This window comes from Macrosteles quadrilineatus, unplaced genomic scaffold (assembly GCF_028750875.1).
Source record: "Macrosteles quadrilineatus isolate MER2022 unplaced genomic scaffold, UCM_ALF_1.0 Scaffold_3__2_contigs__length_128488019, whole genome shotgun sequence".
NCBI lineage: Eukaryota > Metazoa > Arthropoda > Insecta > Hemiptera > Cicadellidae > Macrosteles > Macrosteles quadrilineatus.
The window spans coordinates 16,613,006-16,635,314 of NW_026542596.1; the positions used below are offsets into that span (position 1 = coordinate 16,613,006).

The window sequence follows — 22,309 nt, forward strand, 5'->3', positions numbered from 1 at the left end:
CTGGTCATGGGCGATTCAGGGAACATTTACAACGGATGGGCGTGTTTGATGGTGAACTGATCTGTAGGCACTGTGGTAGGTCACAGGATACAGCCGATCACCAGCTCTTTGATTGTGAAAAGCTCCCTGATGCTAGAGGGATAACTCTTGACAATTTGGTATGAGATAGATACCTTCCCGAGGAGGAATTGATTGGAAGACTACAGGCTTTCATCGGATGCCTGAATTTGTAGGGTCTATCAATAAAACAACTGTCTGGGGTGCACAATAATTCGACTTTTCGGATTAAGTGCTTTATGGTCTCGGCCTGCCCCTGTTAGATTAGATAAGATAATGCTAACTACCGTGTCCGTGAGTTTTTTGCTGGCAGGCAGTAATGGGTATAATGAGTGCATTTTCATAGGTAGAAATTCTACATATGTAAATAGACATACGTAACCGATGCATTTATGTAATCTGGTTAAATAAATGACTTAACGTCTTACTGACTTAATAACAATGTACAACATATAGCATATAACATAATATAATGGAGGATCAATAAGCGGTGGAGTACACACTCTTTGCTTAGTAGTCATTTATAAAAATCAACAGGTATTATGAAGACTAACTAAGTAATTAAGTAAGCAGACAACGTTACGTTACAGCTCAGGGGCTAAAAACATGGATTTTGATGAAGATGAAACAAAACAGGTACTTTTACAGACTACGACTGCGCATCAAGTGTGCTTTGACAACGCTATTTAACTTGGTCCCACGTTGCCGCGGCAGATTGTGCTAACAACACACCCGGCTAACGCGGACTTGCCGATGACAATGCAGCTTGTATAACTTGCACTGTGGATGTAACATTGCCCCGATGAACCGACGCTGACACGTTGTTAAATGTGCCGCGGCAAAAGCCCTATTACAACATGGCTCTTGGGTAGATTAATATTGAGCATACGTTGTGACTAAGCCCCCCTGGAATATGGTGATTTGAAATATCAACGGTTTACAGTGTGGCCATAGAACTCCTAAAAGAAAATTCACACATTTTTCCTGGCAGCAAAAAACCTGGTTTTCCAGGTCATGATTCACAGCTGCCTTTTACCACAGAAAACGTACTACTATAACCCAGAATGCCAACCGCATGGTAAAAAGCATTAAGCGTTTTGAGAGAGCTTTGCCTGTCAATCCGTAGGCAGCGCCACCAGCGTTGCTATGCTATTGCATTTCATTTAAAATGGTGTGATTGGTGTAGCCTATTTGCGCATGCTATTTGTAACATTTTTTTGTTGCCAAAATACCATATAAAAGTTTGAATTTATCAGAAAATAGCCTATTGTTTAGGTTTGGAAAAAAATCACAAATTATAAATTGTGTCATAAAATTTAATTTCACTTAGAAATTATACATAAAGATTACTCACATATGAGTATTCAAACTCAGTGAGAGAAATGACATTTTTTATTCTGGGCCACTTCTTTAAAGTTTGGAATGAGTCCTGTGCAGCTGATTCTCATCAGGTTGTTGAGGTGGCTGTCACTGAGGCGAGATCTGTATTTATTTTTGATAAAGTTCATCCTTGAAAATGCAGACTCACAAGTGTACGTTGATCCAAACATTGTACAAAGTTTGATGGCCAAGTTTTTCAGTTCAGGATATTTTTCACTGCTCACATACTTGATCCAAAATAGCTCACACGACAGTTCTTTCGGGACTTGTCTAAATTTGTCCTTCAGAGCAATGTCTTCCTGAAAATCTATTATTTCCATTTGCAGGGCTGCTTTATTACAATTCAAAACTACTACTGCTTCATTGGTCCACTCTCCATTAGGCTTTAGAGAAAAACAGTTATTTAGGACTTGAACCACATTCCCTATTTTGTCAAAGTCACTAAATCGAGCTTCGAACTCAGATTTGAGGTCGTTTAAAAAGTTTACAAACTGTTTCATGTCAATAACGTCGTCGGTTTCACAAACTGAGTTCAGGCTGGGAAAGTGCACACGTTCGTTACTGATATCTTCACACCAAAGAACAACCTTTCTCGTAAAGCTTCTAATTTCTGAGAGAAGTTCACACACAAGAAGTCCTTTTCCTTGAATTTTTAAGTTTAAAATATTGAAATGTCTGAAGACATCTGTCAGGAAAGCTATTTTTGGAATAGTGTCTTCTGTATCAAGCAGGAAGCCCAAGTGTTCATTTGCAACTTCTTCACTAGACACTGAAAGAAATACTTTTATGTCCTCCATAACAGCAAAAAACCGTTGAAGTACAAATCCTTTGCTCAGCCACCTTACGTTGTTGTGAAGTAATAAATCGTCAAACTGTGCTTCAGTTTCCTCAAGAAGTGATTTGAATTGACGGTGCCTAAGTGAAGACTTTGATCGTATGAAGTTAATGATCTTAACTACAGTTTGAATTGTACTTTCAAGAGCAGGATTCAGTTTGTGTTGCAAACACACTTTGATGGATAATACAGTGGTAGGCTAGCAAACTTTCATTAAATTTAGGGTCTGTTTTCATTCGACTTACCAAGCCTTTGTTTTTTCCTGTCATCGCACGAGCACCATCTGTTGTTACTGATATAATTTTTTTCAAATCCAAGTCAGCTTTCTCAAAATAGTCCATTAAAACATTGTACAAGTCCTCTCCGCGTGTTTGCCCTGATATTGGCAACATAGTTAACAATTCTTCCACAAACTGTTCTTTTTTACTGTCCAAAAACCTCACAAAAACAATCAATTGAGCTGTATCGGTAATGTCACATGATTCGTATAATGCTAAAGCGTATCTGTCTGTAGCTGCTAGAATCTGTTTCAAGCTTTTAGAACTTTCTTCTGCTAAAACTTTAGTGTTTCGTGTGCTGATAGATGCAGAAAGCGGCATGCGTCGAATAGTGTCAACAACGTCTTGTTTATTCTCAAATAACACGTTTCCTGCCTCAATCATGCATTCTTTGACTATATCGGCATCAGTAAAGGGTTTCATATGTCCACGAAATACGCAAAGAAGCCTCTGCACATCTTTCTTGGGCAGTCATTGTTCGATTTAATATCTGGGTAATAGCTAAGTAGTTTGAACGTAAACTCTCAATCTTAGACTTGCGAAGATCACTTCCTATTGGGTATTTTGTATCAAACGGCTTGTGTTTAGTCTCAAAGTGTCGTTTAACGTTTGAACTCAATAAATCTATATGTATATGAGTATATATAAATATTATATGCTCAATTATTAACCTTCAACTTGCACAATAAAAATATGAACAATAAACCAATAACTTAAACAGTAAGAATATTTTCTAACCAAAATCTTAAAAAATTCTCAAATATGCTGAGTCAGGAAGGTTGGGAGGAGGTCTACTTTGCTTCAGTAGAGTTGAAATTTAACATCTTCAACAGTATTTTTATGTATTACTTTGATATATGCTTTCCTATCACTATATGTAGAGATACTGATCAAAAAGTCCCTTGGAATAATCATGAACTAGAAACCGAGAGGAAAAAAATTATAGAAAAAAGCACATTAGGGAGAATAACAAAAAATGAATCTTTAGTGATTTCAGCTAAAGAAATGAACAAAGCATTAAAAAAAAAATATTTTCAAAGCTAAACAAAGTTATATGGATGAAAAAAATTTGAGATCAGGTAATGTGTCCAAGACAATTAATTTAAATATAAAAAAACAAAAAAAAGGTTGTGAAGAGCATAGATGAAATAGAGATAAATTCAAAAGTATATAATGACCCTACGGTTATATGTAACACTTTTAATGATTTTTATGTCAATGTAGTTGATTCTGATGTAATTCCAAAAATAAATACACCAAATTTACTAGTACCTAATTTAGTAATAAATAACCAACAAAATAAATTTAGATGTGAACCAATCAGTGAGACAGATATCAGTAAAATAATTTCCAAATTTGATAATAAACTATCATCAGGCTTCGACGATGTTCCCATAACAGTAATAAAGCATGCCCAGAGTTCACTTAAAAAACCATTTGCACACTTGGTAAATTCATCATTTATATCCGGCATATTTCCAGATAAATTAAAAATTTCTAAAGTAAAACCTCTTTATAAAAAAGGGGACCAACTAGATGTTTCAAACTATCACCCAGTAGCCTTGTTACCTGTCATGTCTAAAATTTATTAAAAAGCTATGTATAATCAGCTCGTTAACTTTTTAGAAAGTAATGATCTACTCGATAAAGAGCAGCACGGTTTTAGATCAAACCATTCTGTAATATCAGCGGCTGCTACAGATATTGAGTCAATAATAAATTCAGTAGATAGGGGAGATATAGTAATTGGAATATTTATGGACCTAAGCAAAGCATTTGACAGTGTATCTCATCATAAATTATTTAAAAAAATTGGAAGGACTAGGGGTTGTAGGAATTTCACTAAAATGGTTTCAATCATATTTAACTGACAGGAAACAGTTTGTAGAAATTACACACTTAAACAATCATAACCAGATGGTTAAAACAAGATCGCAGTTGAGAACAATTAAACATGGTGTACCACAGGGTTCTATTTTGGGTCCCCTACTATTTCTTACATATATCAATGGATTACCCAATGTTATTTCAAATTCAATAATGAATACCATCAGTTTATATGCCGATGATTCTAATCTTATTGTAAGCGGAAAATCTGTTCATGATATAGAAAAATCTGCCATCGATAACTTGATGAACATCAATAACTTTTTTTCAGATCATCAGCTATTACTAAATCTTTCCAAAACTAATTTTACACGCTTTAATCTAAAAACTAATACCAATTCAGATTACCCAGCACTAAAATTAGCTGGTGAAGATATACAAATTGTTGAGAACACTAAATTTCTAGGATTATACATAGACAGTAAATTAAGCTGGAATGATCATATTGATCATGTTGCAAATCAAATGTCAACAGGCCTATTTGCACTTTATCGATTATCAAAATTTTGTAAACTTGAATCCCTAAAATTGGTTTATTTTGCTCATATTCACTCACATTTATCCTTTGGTATAAGTATTTATGGAGGAACATCACAAGCTAATTTAGACAGAATTTAAATTCTCCAGAAAAGAGCAATACGCATTATGTTAAATTTGGATTGGCAAGATTCTGTTAGGGAAAAATTTGAAGAACTAGGCATAATGACTGTATATAGCTATTATATCTATCAATGTATATTATATACTGTCCAAAATTCAAATAATGTCTCACTGGTAGGGGATTCTCATCAATACTGTACCAGAAACAGAAATAACTATACAACACCTTCCCATAGATTAAGATTTTTGGAAAAAAAAACCAATGTATGGGTATAAAATGTTACAATGCTCTTCCAACAAAATTAAAGGACTACAAGGACTACAAAATTCAAAAATAATCTAAAAATGTACTTTTTAACCAATCCCCTGTACTCAAAGAATGAATATTTCCTCCTACATAATATATTAGAATAAGAACTTTTTCAATAGTGATTATATCTTGTACTTTTTTGGGATTAGGCATTATGATTTTGATCCAATTTAATGACGCCATTCGTGCACATGTTTGCAAAGTATGAATAAAGTTGATTTCATTTCATTACAAACAGCTGGTTTAATTTGGCAACTCTTATCGGTAAGTGTCACATTGCGTGTTTCATAATTTAAGGCCCCTACATTTACACTCATATAATTGATTATAAACAATTTTATATGTGTTTTTAGTGAAATATTAGCTTACTATATACCAAAATAATAATAAATTTGCCATGTTTGACCAAAAAGTATCGATATACAAGCAAACTAAAGCAGTTTTCTTACTCCATAATAACATAGCAATTTTAAATTTAAATTTTTTGTAAATGTCCTCTGTAACCATTAGGCACCCCAACAACGCTTCAATATTCTAAGTTATTTGTTTTTAAGCTCTACAACAAATAATTTAGAATATAACTTAAAATCAAATCAGGCAAATAGAAATTTGCTTCGTCTGTAGGTTTGCTGCAGCGGGGGTATGTTCTAATACCTAACAATGGTTGCCCCTTTCCTTCCATCCTCAGCTCCATTCTTTTACTGGATCATCACTCGTATACTAGGTTCCAGTAACACTTGACTAAAGCTTTCTATTTTTTGGGTTTTGCCATTGACTTTTGTCAACAATAATTTTATCTAATTCCAACAATAATTTTATCTAATTAGGTTATTTTATTTCCTAATGAAAAAATCCAATAACCATCTTTTCTTATTTAATGAGCAATGTTAGGACTAAAGCTGGATAAAAATATACAGTATACTCTTAGACAATGAACAATGTACGAGTTAAAGCCACATAAAAAAAAGGATTTTAAAAATGAATTGCAGTTTCAGCATTCTTACCTTTGCGCCTGAGGCAGGTTGGATGTAGCAGGCTTGTCCAGTGACAGGGTCCATCTCAGAGGTCCAGCCCACAGGCAGAGACATGCTCACCACGAACATGTCGTCTGCAACCCCACCCCCATCTACATCTTCCTTCTGCAACAAAAAAAGAATAACTGATAAAGTTAAATATTTATTCTGATTTATTATTCACTTCTCTTAACTATGCACCAAAAAGTTGTTACGGAATAAAATAATTCACATTTAAATAACATAGGAATCTAATTTTATGTCTAATCTAATTAAAATGAAGATTCTGATTCTGAATATTCTAATGTTTAAATGTAGGCCTATAGGTAGTGTAAAGTTGTCTGTTTCTGGTGCCATTTTGGATTCTTTCCTATTGGGTAAGCCTGCTATCTTCAAAAAATCTTCCTAGGTAGAGAATTAGTATTTGAAAAGACTTACACTAGTGTTATATGCTCGACGTGGGGGCTTCCATCTCTTTTCTTTGGTCTGGACATTATAGAAGAACTTGCGTCCATCTTGGGTGTCGTACTCACTCCAGCCTTCGCCCAGAACTCTGGAAGGTGACTGATGTGGCACAGGAGACGGTGGCTCTTGACCCAACTCATGTCTGGACTTATAAGAAAACACCTGAAATCAAATTGATATATTGATTTAGTGTTCTTCCAAAAGGGTCAAAGGGGGGGGGGGATCAAAGCACTAGATTTAGTAAAACTTGTAAAACATTATAAAGCATCAAAACTCATGTTTCTAGCACTTTTTCAGGGAGAGGTGGGAAAATGCTTTTACGCACAATAAAAAACCGCTGTACTCTGGGAAATGTAAAAACCTGGGATTGTTTGTTACATTTCTTAAAGTCAGGCCAACACATGGCTTAAGCCCTAGGGCTCCCACCGTTTTTGGCATTTAGTTCTTTTATGATGTAGACACATCTCGGTCAAGGTCAAGCTTCTTGGAACGAAGAATACCCTAGATGAAATGTGACACATAGGTTTCTAGCCCCTGGACTATTTTGTTAAGACAAAAATTGGTTTTACTTCACCTCTGCCAAAATAATCGTTGGACTATTTGACGGTCAAGTAAAACCTATTTTTTTATTATGAAGCATAGACCTACTATTCATGTAAAACTTATGTTTGCTGTTTTTAATTGTGAATCATCTCAGTGTCTGGTCTACTTTTAAACAAATATGACGCCTATGAATAAAGATACATACATACAAACATTGTTATTGCTCTTGGTTAGCTGATCTAAAAGTGGTATTACTTATCTATTTAGTTATCTTTTCAATCAACACTCATGTTTGATCAAAACAAAATATTTTAAAGTAGGCCTAAATGTTAGGTTGATCCAAGAAACACTTACCCTTCTCTTTCTAACGAGAGGTATTTTTCGAGCCTTGTGTCCAGCTTTAGACTCACAAATTTTAATCTTTGCTAATTTCACCGAGTCTGTTTCACTGCCACTTGAAACCAAATCTTCTCCGTCTGTTGGCACCAGCGAATCAGATGTCGTACCTCCTGATATTTTCCTAAAACTGCCTTCAATGTCAATATCCAATAGACTATCGTTTGAACTTTTTTCTGAGTTGGTTTTTCCGGAAACAGAGACCAGAGATGAAACTTTGCTGTTAGAGTTTGCAGCTGCCAAGTTTGAATGATTATCACTAAATTCACCTTCTACAACAGAGTCTAGACTATAACGTGAAGTTGTTTTTTCCTTAGAATTCACTAAATGGGATAACTGACTGTCGCTTCCAAAGCATTGCCGGTTTTGCAATTTTTTTTCCTGGTATTCGGATTTCTGCAAAACATCATTTACTTTATTGCAAATAACAGTGGTATTGTTGGTTCCAATAGCACAAACCATATCATTTGTATCACACTTCAACACAGGCACACAAGAGCTATGGGAATCACAGTTTTCTTCCACTAAAGTATCAGATACTTTATTGGGTTTCCCCACATTCGAAACAGTTTTTAAAGTTTTCTCACTCATACTTTTTTTTAACATATTCAGTCTGTTAGGGCTTGTCTTGAAGCTCCCATGATAATTTAAGCTGTTATTATCAACATTGAGGTTAGGAGAAATGTTTACTTTACCATTATCAATCGATTCATTCCAAGATTGTGACCTACACTTAGTTTTTAATCCCTGTTTTACCTTATCTTCTGTACAATTAGAACTTCCTTTTAATAACTCGTCTTCACGACAACTCGGTTTTGCATCGGTTTTGCACGGTATAGCAGAATTAGTGACTAAATTTTTTTCAGGATTGTTTCTTAATATGTTAGTTTTAAATTCTATCTGAAGTGATAAATTTTCAAGAGAATCAGAAGCTGGTAGGCCTAAACCTGAAATTATTGGACGAGAACTCACCCCCAAATCTGTTTTAGTATTGATAGTATTCGTCCATTTAATATCTTCATCATTTTTAATCACTTCACTCACCAAGGTTTCTCCTGTTGTATTACTCGTCATGCTCACTTTGCCAGATAAATTTTTATCTAAGGTAGGTGAATTGGCCGTTGCATCATCATGGCTCTTATCAGTTGTTGTGTTGGTGACAGGCTCTATTTTATTTGTGCTTGCAATTGAGTCATTGCTTCTGTGGTGTAGCTTTATTTTATCATTACTTGATATTTCAGGCATTACCTCTTCCTCATGTGTTTGACCTTCCTCACCAAGTGAATTGTATCCCGATGATGACATCGTGCTAGAAAGTGCCTTTGTTTTATTTACATATGGAATTTCTTTCTTAGAATCCTTTTCTAAACATGATTGTGATGAACTTGAGTTACATTCTTCATTCTTATTTCCTGTCGAGTTTGACAAACTGGGCTTTTGATCTGAACTTGATAGTGAAATTATAGGTGACATATTACTGGAAGATATTTCAATGGAAGATTTGGTATTGCTTTGGTCTTTGTTATTGGCTCGGACATGTTGTTTTGATTCCACTTCTTCTACGTAAGATGCAGGTACGAAAAATGGTCTCTCTTCCGAACTGCGTATAACTTGCCACCAATCATCATTTGTTTTTTTGATGAGAAGTAAACGTTCTCCAGAGGAAATTTTGATTTTCCGTCCATATTTTGTGGTGTATTCAAAATCATAAAGAACTCTAAGATTGACATCACAGAAATCCATAACTCTTTTTGATTTTTTCTAAATGTAAACTTTTTATGCACATTTTAGAGACTGCAGAAATGACCGTTGATCAATCTGTAAAATAGATCAAACAAACGCATATAATTAGACGTACGATATATAAAGGTAAATGTGGTTAGAGATTCAATTAGTATTAAAATACTATTATATATATAGATGTATGAATTTAATTGTATGTAGTCTGTAAATCACTAATAAGGAAAGAATAATAGCCTTATGCTTAATATAAATTCCTCTATTTAAAATTGAGGTTTAGAGACAGCAACTACCTACTAAGAAGTCACAAGTCTTAGAAATTACATTTTCCATCAAGTAAAATACATTCAAAACATATTTATTATGCTAAAAACTGCACATAAGTTGAACTAACTTAAGCATGTGTGTACAGTTTATGAATAACAAAGTTTTATGAGGAAAGCACAGTAGAATCCCTCTTATCAGGACTCCTCAGGACCGAGGCCAGTCCGGATTTAGCAACTTTTCCGGTTTAACGAACGTCCCCTAAAACTCATTAAATCAGTAACGTCTAATCATAGACTAACCAAGACAAGTAGACTTCTCTTCCTATTGTAAAATCTGAAGCTTGTTGCAAGTATCGAGAAAACAGTAGTATCGAGATTTTAACATTTGAGCTTTAATGTTTGGTTATATAACTAGGAGACGAGTTATTGCTTATGATTAGATCGTTTTACTGAAATTAACTGAAATAAAGAGAGACAATTGTAAGCAAAAACACAATCTTAGCGGCATTGAACGGAACTAACAATAAAATTGTCTTCAGCTGATAGATGACAAATCTACTAAGGGAGTGTTGAAGGGGATGCGGAATACTATTCCCGGAAAACTACCCCCCCAGGTGAAACGTGACGTCACAAAATCTGCCAACTAACCAATATGGAAGCCGTGTCCGCGACTGGAATACAATACTACCCCCCCCCCCCTAGACAAATCATGCTATGTAATTTTAATTTTAATTCGAGTAATTCCGTTGGATAATAGAAAAGGCATGTGGTGAATATAAAACAGATTTTCGAAATATTACAGCAAGTTTGGTTGGTTAGGTTAGGTTAGATTAGAACTGTTTGACAACTAAATTTGAGTGTCCGTGACTGGAAAACTGCCTCCCCAGTCTCTGACGTCAATATGACGTAGGAACCTGCTTGGGGGGGTAGTTTTCCGGGGGGCAGTCTTCCGGCGACCCGTGTTGAATACAATGGTCTAATGCACACTATATAAGACAATAAATGATTCCTACAAAAAAAAATAGTAAAACTAGACACACGATTACTTGTCCCAAATCTTTTCCACGAGAAAAGTCTTTCAGTACTACCCACTTTTTGCCAATCCAGTCTGGTTAACCCGATGTCTGGATAAAGGTGTCCATATAAGAGGGAGTCTACTGTAACAGCTAGGATAAGCTTAATCTACCACTTTCACATTGATTTCATTAAGTTATGTGACATATTTTATTTGCTATGTTTTATTTTAGGCATATGAATTGCCTACAGTTACGGGTTGGTTAGCATGAGGCCAATTATTCACTTTGAGAGCTTTGAGTAATAGAGGCTCAAGTATCCAAACAAAGACTTTTTTGGGGCTGCACTTTAATTCCTTTAATTCAGGGGTGCCCATCCCCCCCTAGACTCATGACGCACCCCCCCCCCAAATTGAGCACCCCCCCCCCATAAATGAGAAACATTATTGCCCCGCCCAGCATTATTTGTAAAACTAAAAGAAGTTATATACATTTTTTTAGATATTGAAAATTAAAACCCAGTTAATCTATATAAATAAAGTTTTTTCTGTACACTGCTCAGAATTATACATATTTTGGTTTATTTTTTAAGTTTTATACATTAAAAAAGTTAAAAACATTTCTTGTCTCGTCCGTCTGTCACGGCCTGGAAGGCATTTTACGTAGCCTACTCTAAAGAAAACTAGAGTACCGATTATGATTCTAATGGTTTAATTGTATTCACAGGATTGGCGAGAGTGTCCTTAGCCATTAAAATATGGCCTCACTATTTTGGAAATAAAATAACGGACTATCAAAATCCCAATTTTGTTTGATTTTTTCAAGTTTTTTTTCTCCATATCCGTACTACATACGTCATTTATGAAATACTAATAATCTGTTAGGAGAACACGTCATATATGAAATTACGAACAGCTGTTTTGATAAAGATTCCTTTTTCTAGCTGGCACTGATATGTTTACATAAAAATTTTGTTTACGAATACTGTGTAGGCCCTAACCATTTCCGATTACATTTGTAGGCTAACCATTTCCAATCACGTTTGGCAAATCCAAAACCAATTGAGATTAATAACCGTGTGGCTTACATAACGGGTTTGATTTATCACGGGTACTAATATGTAACTGCAAATTAAATTAAATAACTAGCCATCATCCAGGTGGGGAACCGGAGATTCTGTGTGTATCAAGTTGTACTTGAATTTTGATTACCGGGTAAAGACCGTGAATCGGTGTTGTACAGGTCTGGAAAACCTTTCTTTCTATATACCGGTAAATAAAATTATAGTTTTATAAGTCACCTCAATTTGAGGAATGTTTATTGCCAGACTATCTACATAGCGTTCGTAACCTCTGCTTAACGAATTGTCAGCGTCTTTCTCTTGATATAACGACCCCCTCTCCCTCCCACATAATCGTTTTGGAAACACCACAGATCCTTTGATGAAAATGAAATGGAAAAATGACTTCAACTTCAACGCTTGCCGCCAACAATCGCCTGCTCCGTTTTAACACTTCTGTCTACTGTGCGCTATGTTACAACCGATTTCAGATACAACAGCTGGGGAATGATGACGATTTAATGCTTAGTAAACTTTGATTGAGCGATTAGTAACCATATGGTAACTTTAGTAAGGCTGTGATTGGGCAATGAGTAGGCCTAAATATGGCGAATTGTTGAATTTGGGTATGAATTGAAGAGAAACCTAATAAAGAACAGAAGAACAAAGAAAAAGAATTACAAGAATGTTCTCGTTACATTCCTTATTAAGAGTGTTTTTATTATCTCTAAATATAATTTTAAATTTTTTTATGACTTATCTGTCAATTCCTATGTTGTGATACATTTTACCTACTCGTAGCCTATTTGTCTATCATGAGCAGTAGCTTATAACACTTTCTAAGGTTAAATATTTACGTTATTTATAGCAATGCGGTGTTTGGCTGGTTATTAGTTGAGTTTGAGTTGGCTATAATTTTAAACGTTGCCGTTTGTACCTACAACTGAACCAAGACAAATGATTTTAAATGTCGTTATTGCACAATAATAATGATTCTGCAATATTGAATTTCGTTGATAAAAATGCAAATCGTTATGCAATGGCTGTTTGCAGTGTTTTAATGGGTTTGTCATCTGTTTGTATACTACCATTGGGTTAACCGTATTTTTCATTACCCCCCCCCCCCCCTATTAACTCAGGTAATCGAGTATCTACACAATAGTGTAAAGTATTGTAGCCTATGCTACTTGTTGATTGTATTTTAACGATCTTTATGGCAACAAAGCGTTCTGTGCTGAGTCGCGGTGTAGCCTACACGAATCCTAAACCATCCTAAAGTCCTATTTTAACTAATTGAGTTCAATAATATAACTATTGTCATTAATTAATTAACTTTCTATGTGGTGACTTTCTAATATATTTTTGGTTGTCGTCACGTTGGACACTGTTGCAATTAACTTTAGCCATCCCCCCATTTGAATTTTTTGCAACCCCCCCCCCCCTCCCAAGAATTTCAATGACGCAGTCTGCGTCACAGCCCCCCCTTGTGGGCACACCTGTTTAATTGGGGCACCACATTCATTCAATTGAAATTTTTAATTAAAACTATCAATATATCGATTATTTAATTTGATTGCTCAATCCATTATTTTATCAATTTTACTTTATTTTTTGTATTGTTTACTTTTTTGTTATTGTTTATATTGAAGTATTTTTGACAAAAGTTAAGTAGCCTAGCTTATTGTAAAATGAACTAGGCCTACCGTGAAATTTGTCAGCATGTTTTAGCCTATAAAACCTGTTTCAAATGGATTCAAGAAAAAAGTTCGGTTCCGCAGGCTCCCAAATGTCTAGTGTGGAACGACAAAATTAAGTGAGAATTAGACGTGAGAAACACGACACAGGCCCTAGCTTTCAAATGCAAGAAAAGGTCTAACCAACACAATGTATCCAAAAATGCCCTAAAACGCTTTTTTTGCAGTAGCACACTTCGGATTAATTTTAGCATATTGACGGTGATGTATTTTTTTAGTATTGATGTCACTAATTACGACTTTCTAATTCGTGAAACAAGCTCAAGGATCATCACACATTAACTTATGGCCTTAAAACATTATCTTAAATTTAGACATTTGATGAGCATTTTTATGCCATTTTTAAGTATTTTTAGGGCCAGGGTTGCCACCTTAGGTTAGGGAAAAATCGGGACATGGCCCCCCTCCACCCGGATTATAGGCTTAAATACCGGCATAAGGAACCAAATGGAAAAAAAATCGGGACTGTCCCGACAGAATCAGGTGGCAACCCTGATACGATAGTTGTTTTCATGTTTCAAACAGTGTTTCCAGATGTCAAATTTTTATCCCATAAACATGATTTTCAGACCATGCACAGTAGCCTATGAAAGTGGGATTATATAGGTACTATGATATCTGATCTTTAATTTTCGTCTGCTTTCCGTATGAAAACCAACTATAGCATCATATGGTGAAAAATCTCATTTAAGTAGGTAGGCCTATAAAGTGTAATATGGACCTGTGATGGTAAAATATTTTTAGTAAAATGCATTTACAAAAACGGAAATGTTCAAGTTTAGGCCTACTCAAGCGGGATAAGTTAAACAATAAGTTAGATTCTCTTGGCCTGGTGAGCGGGATTGTTGTTTTAGTAAAGTGGAAAGACTGATAGTAAGGTGTGTGGATGACTAACTTAGGGAAGCACATTAAATAGGCCTACAACCAAGTAGCCCTGGTGCTGCATATATTTCTACTTAAGTTTTTGGTTAATAGCAATACCAATTGTAAGTAAACCTTGCCTTTTTTATAACTTACTCCAAGGAATATAATCTGGATAGGCCTATAACTTAAAATACTGAAATATAATTATGAATAAGGGATTCTGAATTTCTTTCCCTGTAAGAGGATGAGCCTAAGACCTAGGGCTAAATACAATACGATAATGGTCCTCAAAATTTCATTTACTTCACCATTAAAACTAGATCTGATTATATAAAATATGCAGTTTGACTAACATGATTGTATAATTATGCCTACCGTACATCAAAACAATCTGGGTATGGTCAGAAAATAAAAGTATTTATTTAGTGTTGAAATGTTAGTGTTGAAGTATTTACAGAAATGAATAATAACGGTTTTATCAAGACTACGGATTTTAAAGCCATACAAATTTGTAAAGTTACCTGCTTCGAAATTTGTTATGGATCCAAGGGTAAATAATATAAAAAACAAGTCAAACAAACTAATAATGTTATTTTTACAAAAACAAATAACGCAAAATGAATCTTCTGCTAATAATGACAAGAGTGACGTATGTAACACTGTAACTGCTGTTCCTATTATCATATAATGTTGACAGGATTCAGGCAACCTCGAAAATCTGAACATTGAGTATTTAAAATATGTTATACGGCTCTAATGACATATAATGATGTAGTAATAATATTTAGGCGAGATGATTTTCTATATATATAAAATCTAATGTATGTTTGTTTATATGTTTGTTTGTCCTTTATGGACTCCGAAACCACTCGACAGATTGTAATGAAGTATCAGGCAATATTAATATTAAGCATTATTCAGATAAGACAACATTACAACGGCACAGATATAATGGGGCGAAATTAAGTGCCGAAGAATCAGCGGGACATGTATTGAGGGCGAAGAATTCAGACTGGACTATTAAAGGACAATGTGGTTGGAAGGCGACCTCGAAGAAGGCCAAAACAGAGATGGTGGAAACAAGTTAAAGCAGCCATGGAAAGGACTGGACCAGGACCGCAGCTATACCATTTTCTAGGGGAGGGGCAGGTCCTAAATTTGCCGCCCTTTCACCACGCAACTGTGGATTTTTTCAAAGTGCCAATGGCATTTTACTGTCACTCTTAACCACGACCGCCTTTAACGCGGTGGCCGTGGTCTTAACACGAGGCACACAAACTGGCCCTTTAGTATCGATTTAGTGATACTTTTATATTACGTTATTTAAAATGTAATAATTTTAAAAATTGGTATTTTATTATGTAGTTCTTAAACCTGTAAGTACAATTTTTATAGGAACAAATAAAACAAAATCTTGAATATTTGGCTAACCGCATGAACAGTACAGCTCTCAATACATAAAGTTCCTTAAATTTAAAAAGTTTATAAAATATTTTATTTTTTCTTGATTTTTAGCAGCAAACGACTTGATTATGTCAGAAAGTGGCATTTTTGTCCCTTTTATATAATTTTGAAATTATACTTGCTGATAATTGCTGATTCTTTGATTGTCTTGCCCAATGATGAGCGGCGGATTCAGCCAGGAGTCGCAGGGGGAAAGTAAAATGAAAAAATGTCGGCGATCGCGGAAAATCTTTAACATCTCCCGCTATCACAGGGACACCATCATCGTTCCGTGCAATCACCGTAAAATTGTGAATATATCCCGCTAACACGGGAACGTTATTATCGTCTCCCGCGTGCCACGATCGCGGAAAAAATCGTCAACTATTTTCGGTATCATGGAGACATCGTTATCGTTACTCGCGAGTGTGCCAAATCATTCATTTATAAAACAATTTCTATTTCTTGTTTAAAAAATTTTATTTTTAAACTAAACGCTGCGCCGCCCCTAGGCCGTGGCCTAGTGGTAAAGCCCGCCAATATCGCCGTGAACACCAAAACTACTCGTTGTCGTCACCCGCGACCACGGCAAAATTATTGCATGTTAACCAATAAACAAAAACTGATATTTTTTACCAATCCTCAATCTTGAGTTTTTTTATCAGTAAACCGACACACAACCTTAAAAAATATGGCTAATTTGAACCCTCATGAGCTCATTTTTCGTCAATATATGGAAAAAAGTAAAAATGTAAGAGCGCCCCTTCCTTGACAAATTCTTGGATCCGCCTCTGCTAATGATTGTTTAAAACCACGTTAATTTCAGATAGAAATAAAAATAATTTAAGAAAAATATATGTTATAAAAATATAGCTCTAGCTGTCAACAAGGAGCGGAGAGAAGATCAGGTGTAGAATGGCGCGGGCGGCGGCACTCCACTTTGACACACGCCTGTAAATACAATAAACGACTTTCACTTTGAGCAGTCGTCCGTCATGCCCGCTGCTCCCATCCCTGAACCTCACCACCGTGTTCATGATGAATATTTCCTTAAAAGTCCGTTTCATTGTATTGGCTAGACCACTTTAGTATGCAAAATAAACATTTTTGTATTGTAAGGTTAAAACAAATTACATAGCAACCTAAATTTTGCCACCCCCGAAACTTACCACCCAGGGCATACGACCCCCTAGCTGTGGCCCTGGATTGGACTCCAATCATTGGAGCAGTAGAGAGGACCAGATAACTTGGCGAAGATCATTGTTGGTGAGGCTAAAATCACCTCCGATATACTGTAATTGGCCCTGGGAGGAGAGTAAGGGTATAAAAGTAAGTATCAATAAATTTACTTTTCTACAAATTAATAGTTTCATACCATACCCACGTTCATTGAATGATCAACCATATTTTGTAACTAGCCAATAGTCATTATTGTTTCTACACCCTATTTATTATTACTCATTAAACAATGCTAAATGCTTATAATTTTTTAAATTTCACTCTTTTTGTCGCAGATAGAAGAATTTTCGTAAGTCTTTTAAAGTAACCGTCGATTTCGACGGGTTTCACCTAGTTATACATAATTTTAAAGCTAATAAAAGCAGCTACAACTTTTGTTCAAAACATATTTTCATAAAACGTCAGCAAAAAAAGTTAAGGTGAAAAAAATAAAATTATGAAAATATAAATCTTAACATTTATTACAAATAACGAAAAAACGGTAACTGCTACGACAAAAGTTAACTAAACATGATTGTAGGAAATTTTATAACAAAGACAATAAAATTAATTGTAATTTAATATGTTGTTTAACAATCGAGAAAATGTGATTTACAAAACCCTTACACTTTATATGTTTAGAGGGGCACAGGGGGAAGCAAGGGGTGTAGGGACGGGGACTTTTGGCTGAATACTTGTCTAAATGGTAGTAGTCGATGGGCAAAAAATCAGCTTATTTTTACAATTTTTTCCCTTCAAACGATGTTTTACGACACATGTTGACTGGGCTATTTAGTCCAGTCATGCTGGTTCGCGATCTTGTTTGAATAAACGCAGGTTTACACGTTTGTACCAAATTTCATCAAAATCGGATCATTTTTGCTCGAGTTATCACGCTAATGGACACACACACACTCACACATACAAATATATATATATGAATTTGAATGGAAGGAAGGTGTTTTTGGCCACTGGGGACCTCAAAACGAAGAAGTAAATCAGCCCCATAATGGCTTATTCCCTACTAGTGTACATGTTGCTCGAATTCGAGCAATTGTAAAGTCATTATTCAAGGATGGTTTGTGTGAAGTTTGGTGCAGATCCGTCAATAGGGCTCCGCCCCAGTGGCTCTGGAGTTTCCCATGTTAACCTTATGAGTACTCATATTTAAATGGAATTAAAGAATCTTAACAGCTGGTGCAGCTAAACAATTTGATTCTGTGATGTTCAATAGCATTAAAAAGTTAATAGGTTTACCAACAGGGATGGTTCCTTAGCAGAACCGAAACTATAGTTGCCACAAGCAGCAATTTGGATTACTGAATGCAGGTACGTAAAGCATTATAAACAAATTTCAGTAGCGTTCAAAAAGGCAAAACTGAAGTTGCCATAAGCAGCATTTCGGATTACTGAATGCAGGTACTTAAACCATTATAAATATTCAAACTTAATCCGGAGGCTAACAACTCTTGAAAATGAAATTTTTTGTTGTTTGTGTACGGGTCCTCTATACTTGGTTGGTTACTGCTACCAACCCCGCGCCGCGCCGGACTAAATCAGTAGTATTATTATGATTTATAATTAAAAACAGACAAGCAATCTTAAATCATAATATTATGATGATCATTTAATCATCGAATTCGAGCAATTGTAAAGTATTACAGGATTTGCAAACCAATAACAATCATACTTAGCTATCAACATTTCAACAAAAACACACCTACCTTCCCTGTAGCAGCAAACCTAAGTACTCATATTAAAATTAACTTAATGTTATTTAAATAGGAAAAAAATGACCATTTTCAGGGAATATCTTTGTATAAATTAAGCCAGGTAAATGGAAATTCGCTTAGTCTGAAGGTTTGCTGCGGATACACAATTTTAATAACAGCAAAGATTGAAGAATCTGAATTATTACTTATATCCATGAATTCATCTAACAATTATTTCCTGTAAAATATTATTACAGCAGTTCAAAAATATTGAAACAAAATCGATCAACAAATGATGTACCTGAAAGAATTCCGTACCAATGACATTAACATATAGTTTGACAGTTCCATTTAATCAATGTTAAATGTTTACATTCGGGCATAGACAAAAATGATTCGGGCGAGTGACATATTTTATTAATGTTTATGATCCCTACTGTTCCTGTTCTAATAATCATGCAGTCTTAATATATTTGAACCAGCTGTGTGGAATTTTGAAATCAAAATTAATTTGACAGTTAGTTCTGCTTGTTTACATTTTTAAATTTTGTGGGTTTGTCTTTGTTACCATGGATACCATCAATAAATATTTCACTTTTAATTTCTGACAACAGCTGGAGTTCCATAACAAATTTTGTTTCCCATGTTAATCTTATGGATAAATATGAAACTTTAAAGGGCTCCAGGGCTCTCTAATTATTTCCTTAAAAAGAAAGTTTCCTGCACAACTTCACGTTACGCTCTTTCCAATGACACCAAAAACATGTCAATTGGTTCAGTAGCTTCGGAGGAGTAATTGTCACAAAAAACCTGCTTGCGTATTAAATAAGTAATAGATTGATTATGGGAAATTCGCAAAAAAATCAAACTCCAAAATCAAACTGGGAATTAGTTTCATCCTATGCCCTATATCTCCTTCTGAGCTCTTAATATGAAGAATATGGTAGCTTTTGGCTATAATTATTTCTGGGAAAATTTTTAAATACTCCACCTTTTAGTTTCATAGCTATCTCACCAGAGTGTTTTTGTTTGAACTTAAGATATTACTTCAATAGTTTGCTAAAGCAAAACAAAACCTACTCATGAATTAAGTTTACCAAATTTAGAAATAGTTAAAACAACTCAAAAATTGAATAAATCAATGAAGAACTGTGTAGTACCATCACATTACATACTTTTATGTCTTATTTGTTTTCAAATATTTCCTTGAGTAAAAGTTTAATAAAAAACAATCTGTTCAACAAAACGTTTTTAGTTTTAAGATTGCTTGTCTGTTTTTAATTAGGTAAACATGTGACTCATGATCTATTGAAAAAAGCTTAATTTAATCGTATAAAAGTTTACATGGAAAGATCTTTTGATTGAGTTTGAAAGGCGTGGATAAAATGGGTTAATTCTACTCAAGGTGGGGTATTGATTGTATGGTGCTTGCAGTGCCAGACACAAGGGATACTGTATCAGTATCTGATATACACTAACACTACAACCATGTCCAAGGTGTTTGGTGAGTGAATTAAATTATATTTTGTACCTTTAAAACGCTTAGTTCCAAGTTATACAGATAATATTCAAATTTAACACTATTAAATCGTGTTAAATTTGAGTATTATCAATAAATCATCAATAAATTTTATTGATCAGATAAATTTAGATTTCTATTAGTGACATTGCCCCTTTTGCAAAATATAGAAGTTTGTACAATCATATTTTTGGTTGAGGTTTCAACAATGGGGTGACCTCTGGTTATATTATTAGGTCTAAGTGTATAAGACAATAGGTTTTACATACCTACGTAAAATAGTCCAACGCTTAATATTGCTCATCAGCTTACATGTTTCGTTATAAAGACAACATCTTCAAAGCTTGCAACTCGTCAAAAACACAATCAAACGACACAAACATAAAAAAACATTAAAATGGTACGAATACACAAAAATTTAGATAGCGCTATCATAATAATACTACTGATTTAGTCCGGCAGCCGGCGCGGCGCGGGGTTGGTAGCAGTAACCAACTAAGTATAGAGGACCCGACCCGTACACAAACAACAAAAAATTTCATTTTCAAGAGTTGTTAGCCTCCGGATTAAGTTTGAATATTTATAATGGTTTAAGTACCTGCATTCAGTAATCCGAAATGCTGCTTATGGCAACTACAGTTTTCGGTTCTGCTAAGGAACCATCTTCAGACCATACAAGGTGTCATCCAGGTTGTTCACCCCCACTGTATGTGAAGGTCTTCATTGAAGATAAAAATACATAAAACACACACGAACACGCACATTGATAGACAAACATTTAACATGTAAAACAACCGAATACTCGGGGGTAGGAGACAGATGCGATACGACATGTCTCGTGTCCCCTTGTATGGCCTGAAGATGGTTCCTTAGCAGAACCGAAACTATAGTTGCCACAAGCAGCAATTTGGATTACTGAATGCAGGTACTTAAAGCATTATAAACAAATTTCAGTAGCGTTCAAAAAGGCAAAAACAAGAATATACTATATAGGTACCAATTAATTTACCTTTCAAGGATTGTGTTTGTTTCAGACAGTTAGGTGAATAAATCTACTATTTACAATAATTGATATTTGTTGATTGTAGATGTAACCTACACCATAAAGAGTTATTTACCTGCCTTCATCAGGTTACAATCATATTAATACCCCCGCCGCAGCAAACCTGCAGACTAAGCAAATTTCAACTTGTCTGATTACATTTTTAATAAAACTAGTGTACCTGTTGCTCGAATTTGATCGATTGCTAAGTATTACAGGCGTTAATTAAAAACGAATAACAGTCATAATTTCTGATGACTTTAAAATATCGACTCAAAGATTATGGAAATTGTTAGATAGTTAAATCTGTAAGTGATTAATAAGATGTTTTCTCTCCAGCCAGTAGACAATTATCGTAGATTGAGGGTTCAAATCATGTTTCAGTCTGGTTTACTCAAGTTGGGTAATGTATGTTTTGTTGTTATTGTTGTTTTTATGTAACATAGAAATGTACGTTTTGTCTGTTTCAGATTTTTTGACCATGACTACTAGAATTTTGGATGGACAGCTTTATATCAGTGTGTTAAAACAGAAGCATGGATACATGTAAACTTGATAAAGAGCTGAATAAATTCATATATGATAGTTAACCTTATTATTGCAACTGGATTCAATGGAATTTAAACAGTGGCATATCAAAATTTAACTATGCCTTAACAACCAAATTTGCTGGTTTTTGTTTGATCAGAAGAAAACACAACAAAATAAGTGTAATAAGTTTGATAAAAGTTATAGCCCCAATGTTTTATAAATAATAAAATAAAACTAAGATTTTAGGACACAGGAATAAAGTCACACTATTGAAGAAAATACCAAAGAAGGGTGTGACAAATTTTACAGTGATCAAACATACTGAATATTTTCTCCACCTTTCCTGTGGCTTGGGGATTAACTTACACCACTGCACTTAAAAA

At 34.7% G+C, this 22,309-nt stretch overlaps 1 protein-coding gene across 2 annotated transcripts in view; it reads right to left on the reverse strand.

Moving 5' to 3' along the window:
* Positions 1-15,089, reverse strand: part of LOC128989811 (rho GTPase-activating protein 12-like) — a 48,398-nt gene extending 33,309 nt beyond the window's left edge. For both annotated transcript variants that reach the window (XM_054411869.1, XM_054411868.1), the window contains exons 1-4: positions 14,983-15,089; positions 7,723-9,582; positions 6,799-6,987; positions 6,352-6,486 (exon numbers count right to left, since the gene is read on the reverse strand). In XM_054411869.1, coding sequence (XP_054267844.1) covers positions 6,352-6,486; positions 6,799-6,987; positions 7,723-9,507 — 2,109 coding nt within the window. In that variant the 5' untranslated portion in view covers positions 9,508-9,582; positions 14,983-15,089. The remainder of the gene's footprint in view (positions 1-6,351; positions 6,487-6,798; positions 6,988-7,722; positions 9,583-14,982) is intronic.
* Between the last annotated feature and the right edge of the window lie 7,220 nt (positions 15,090-22,309).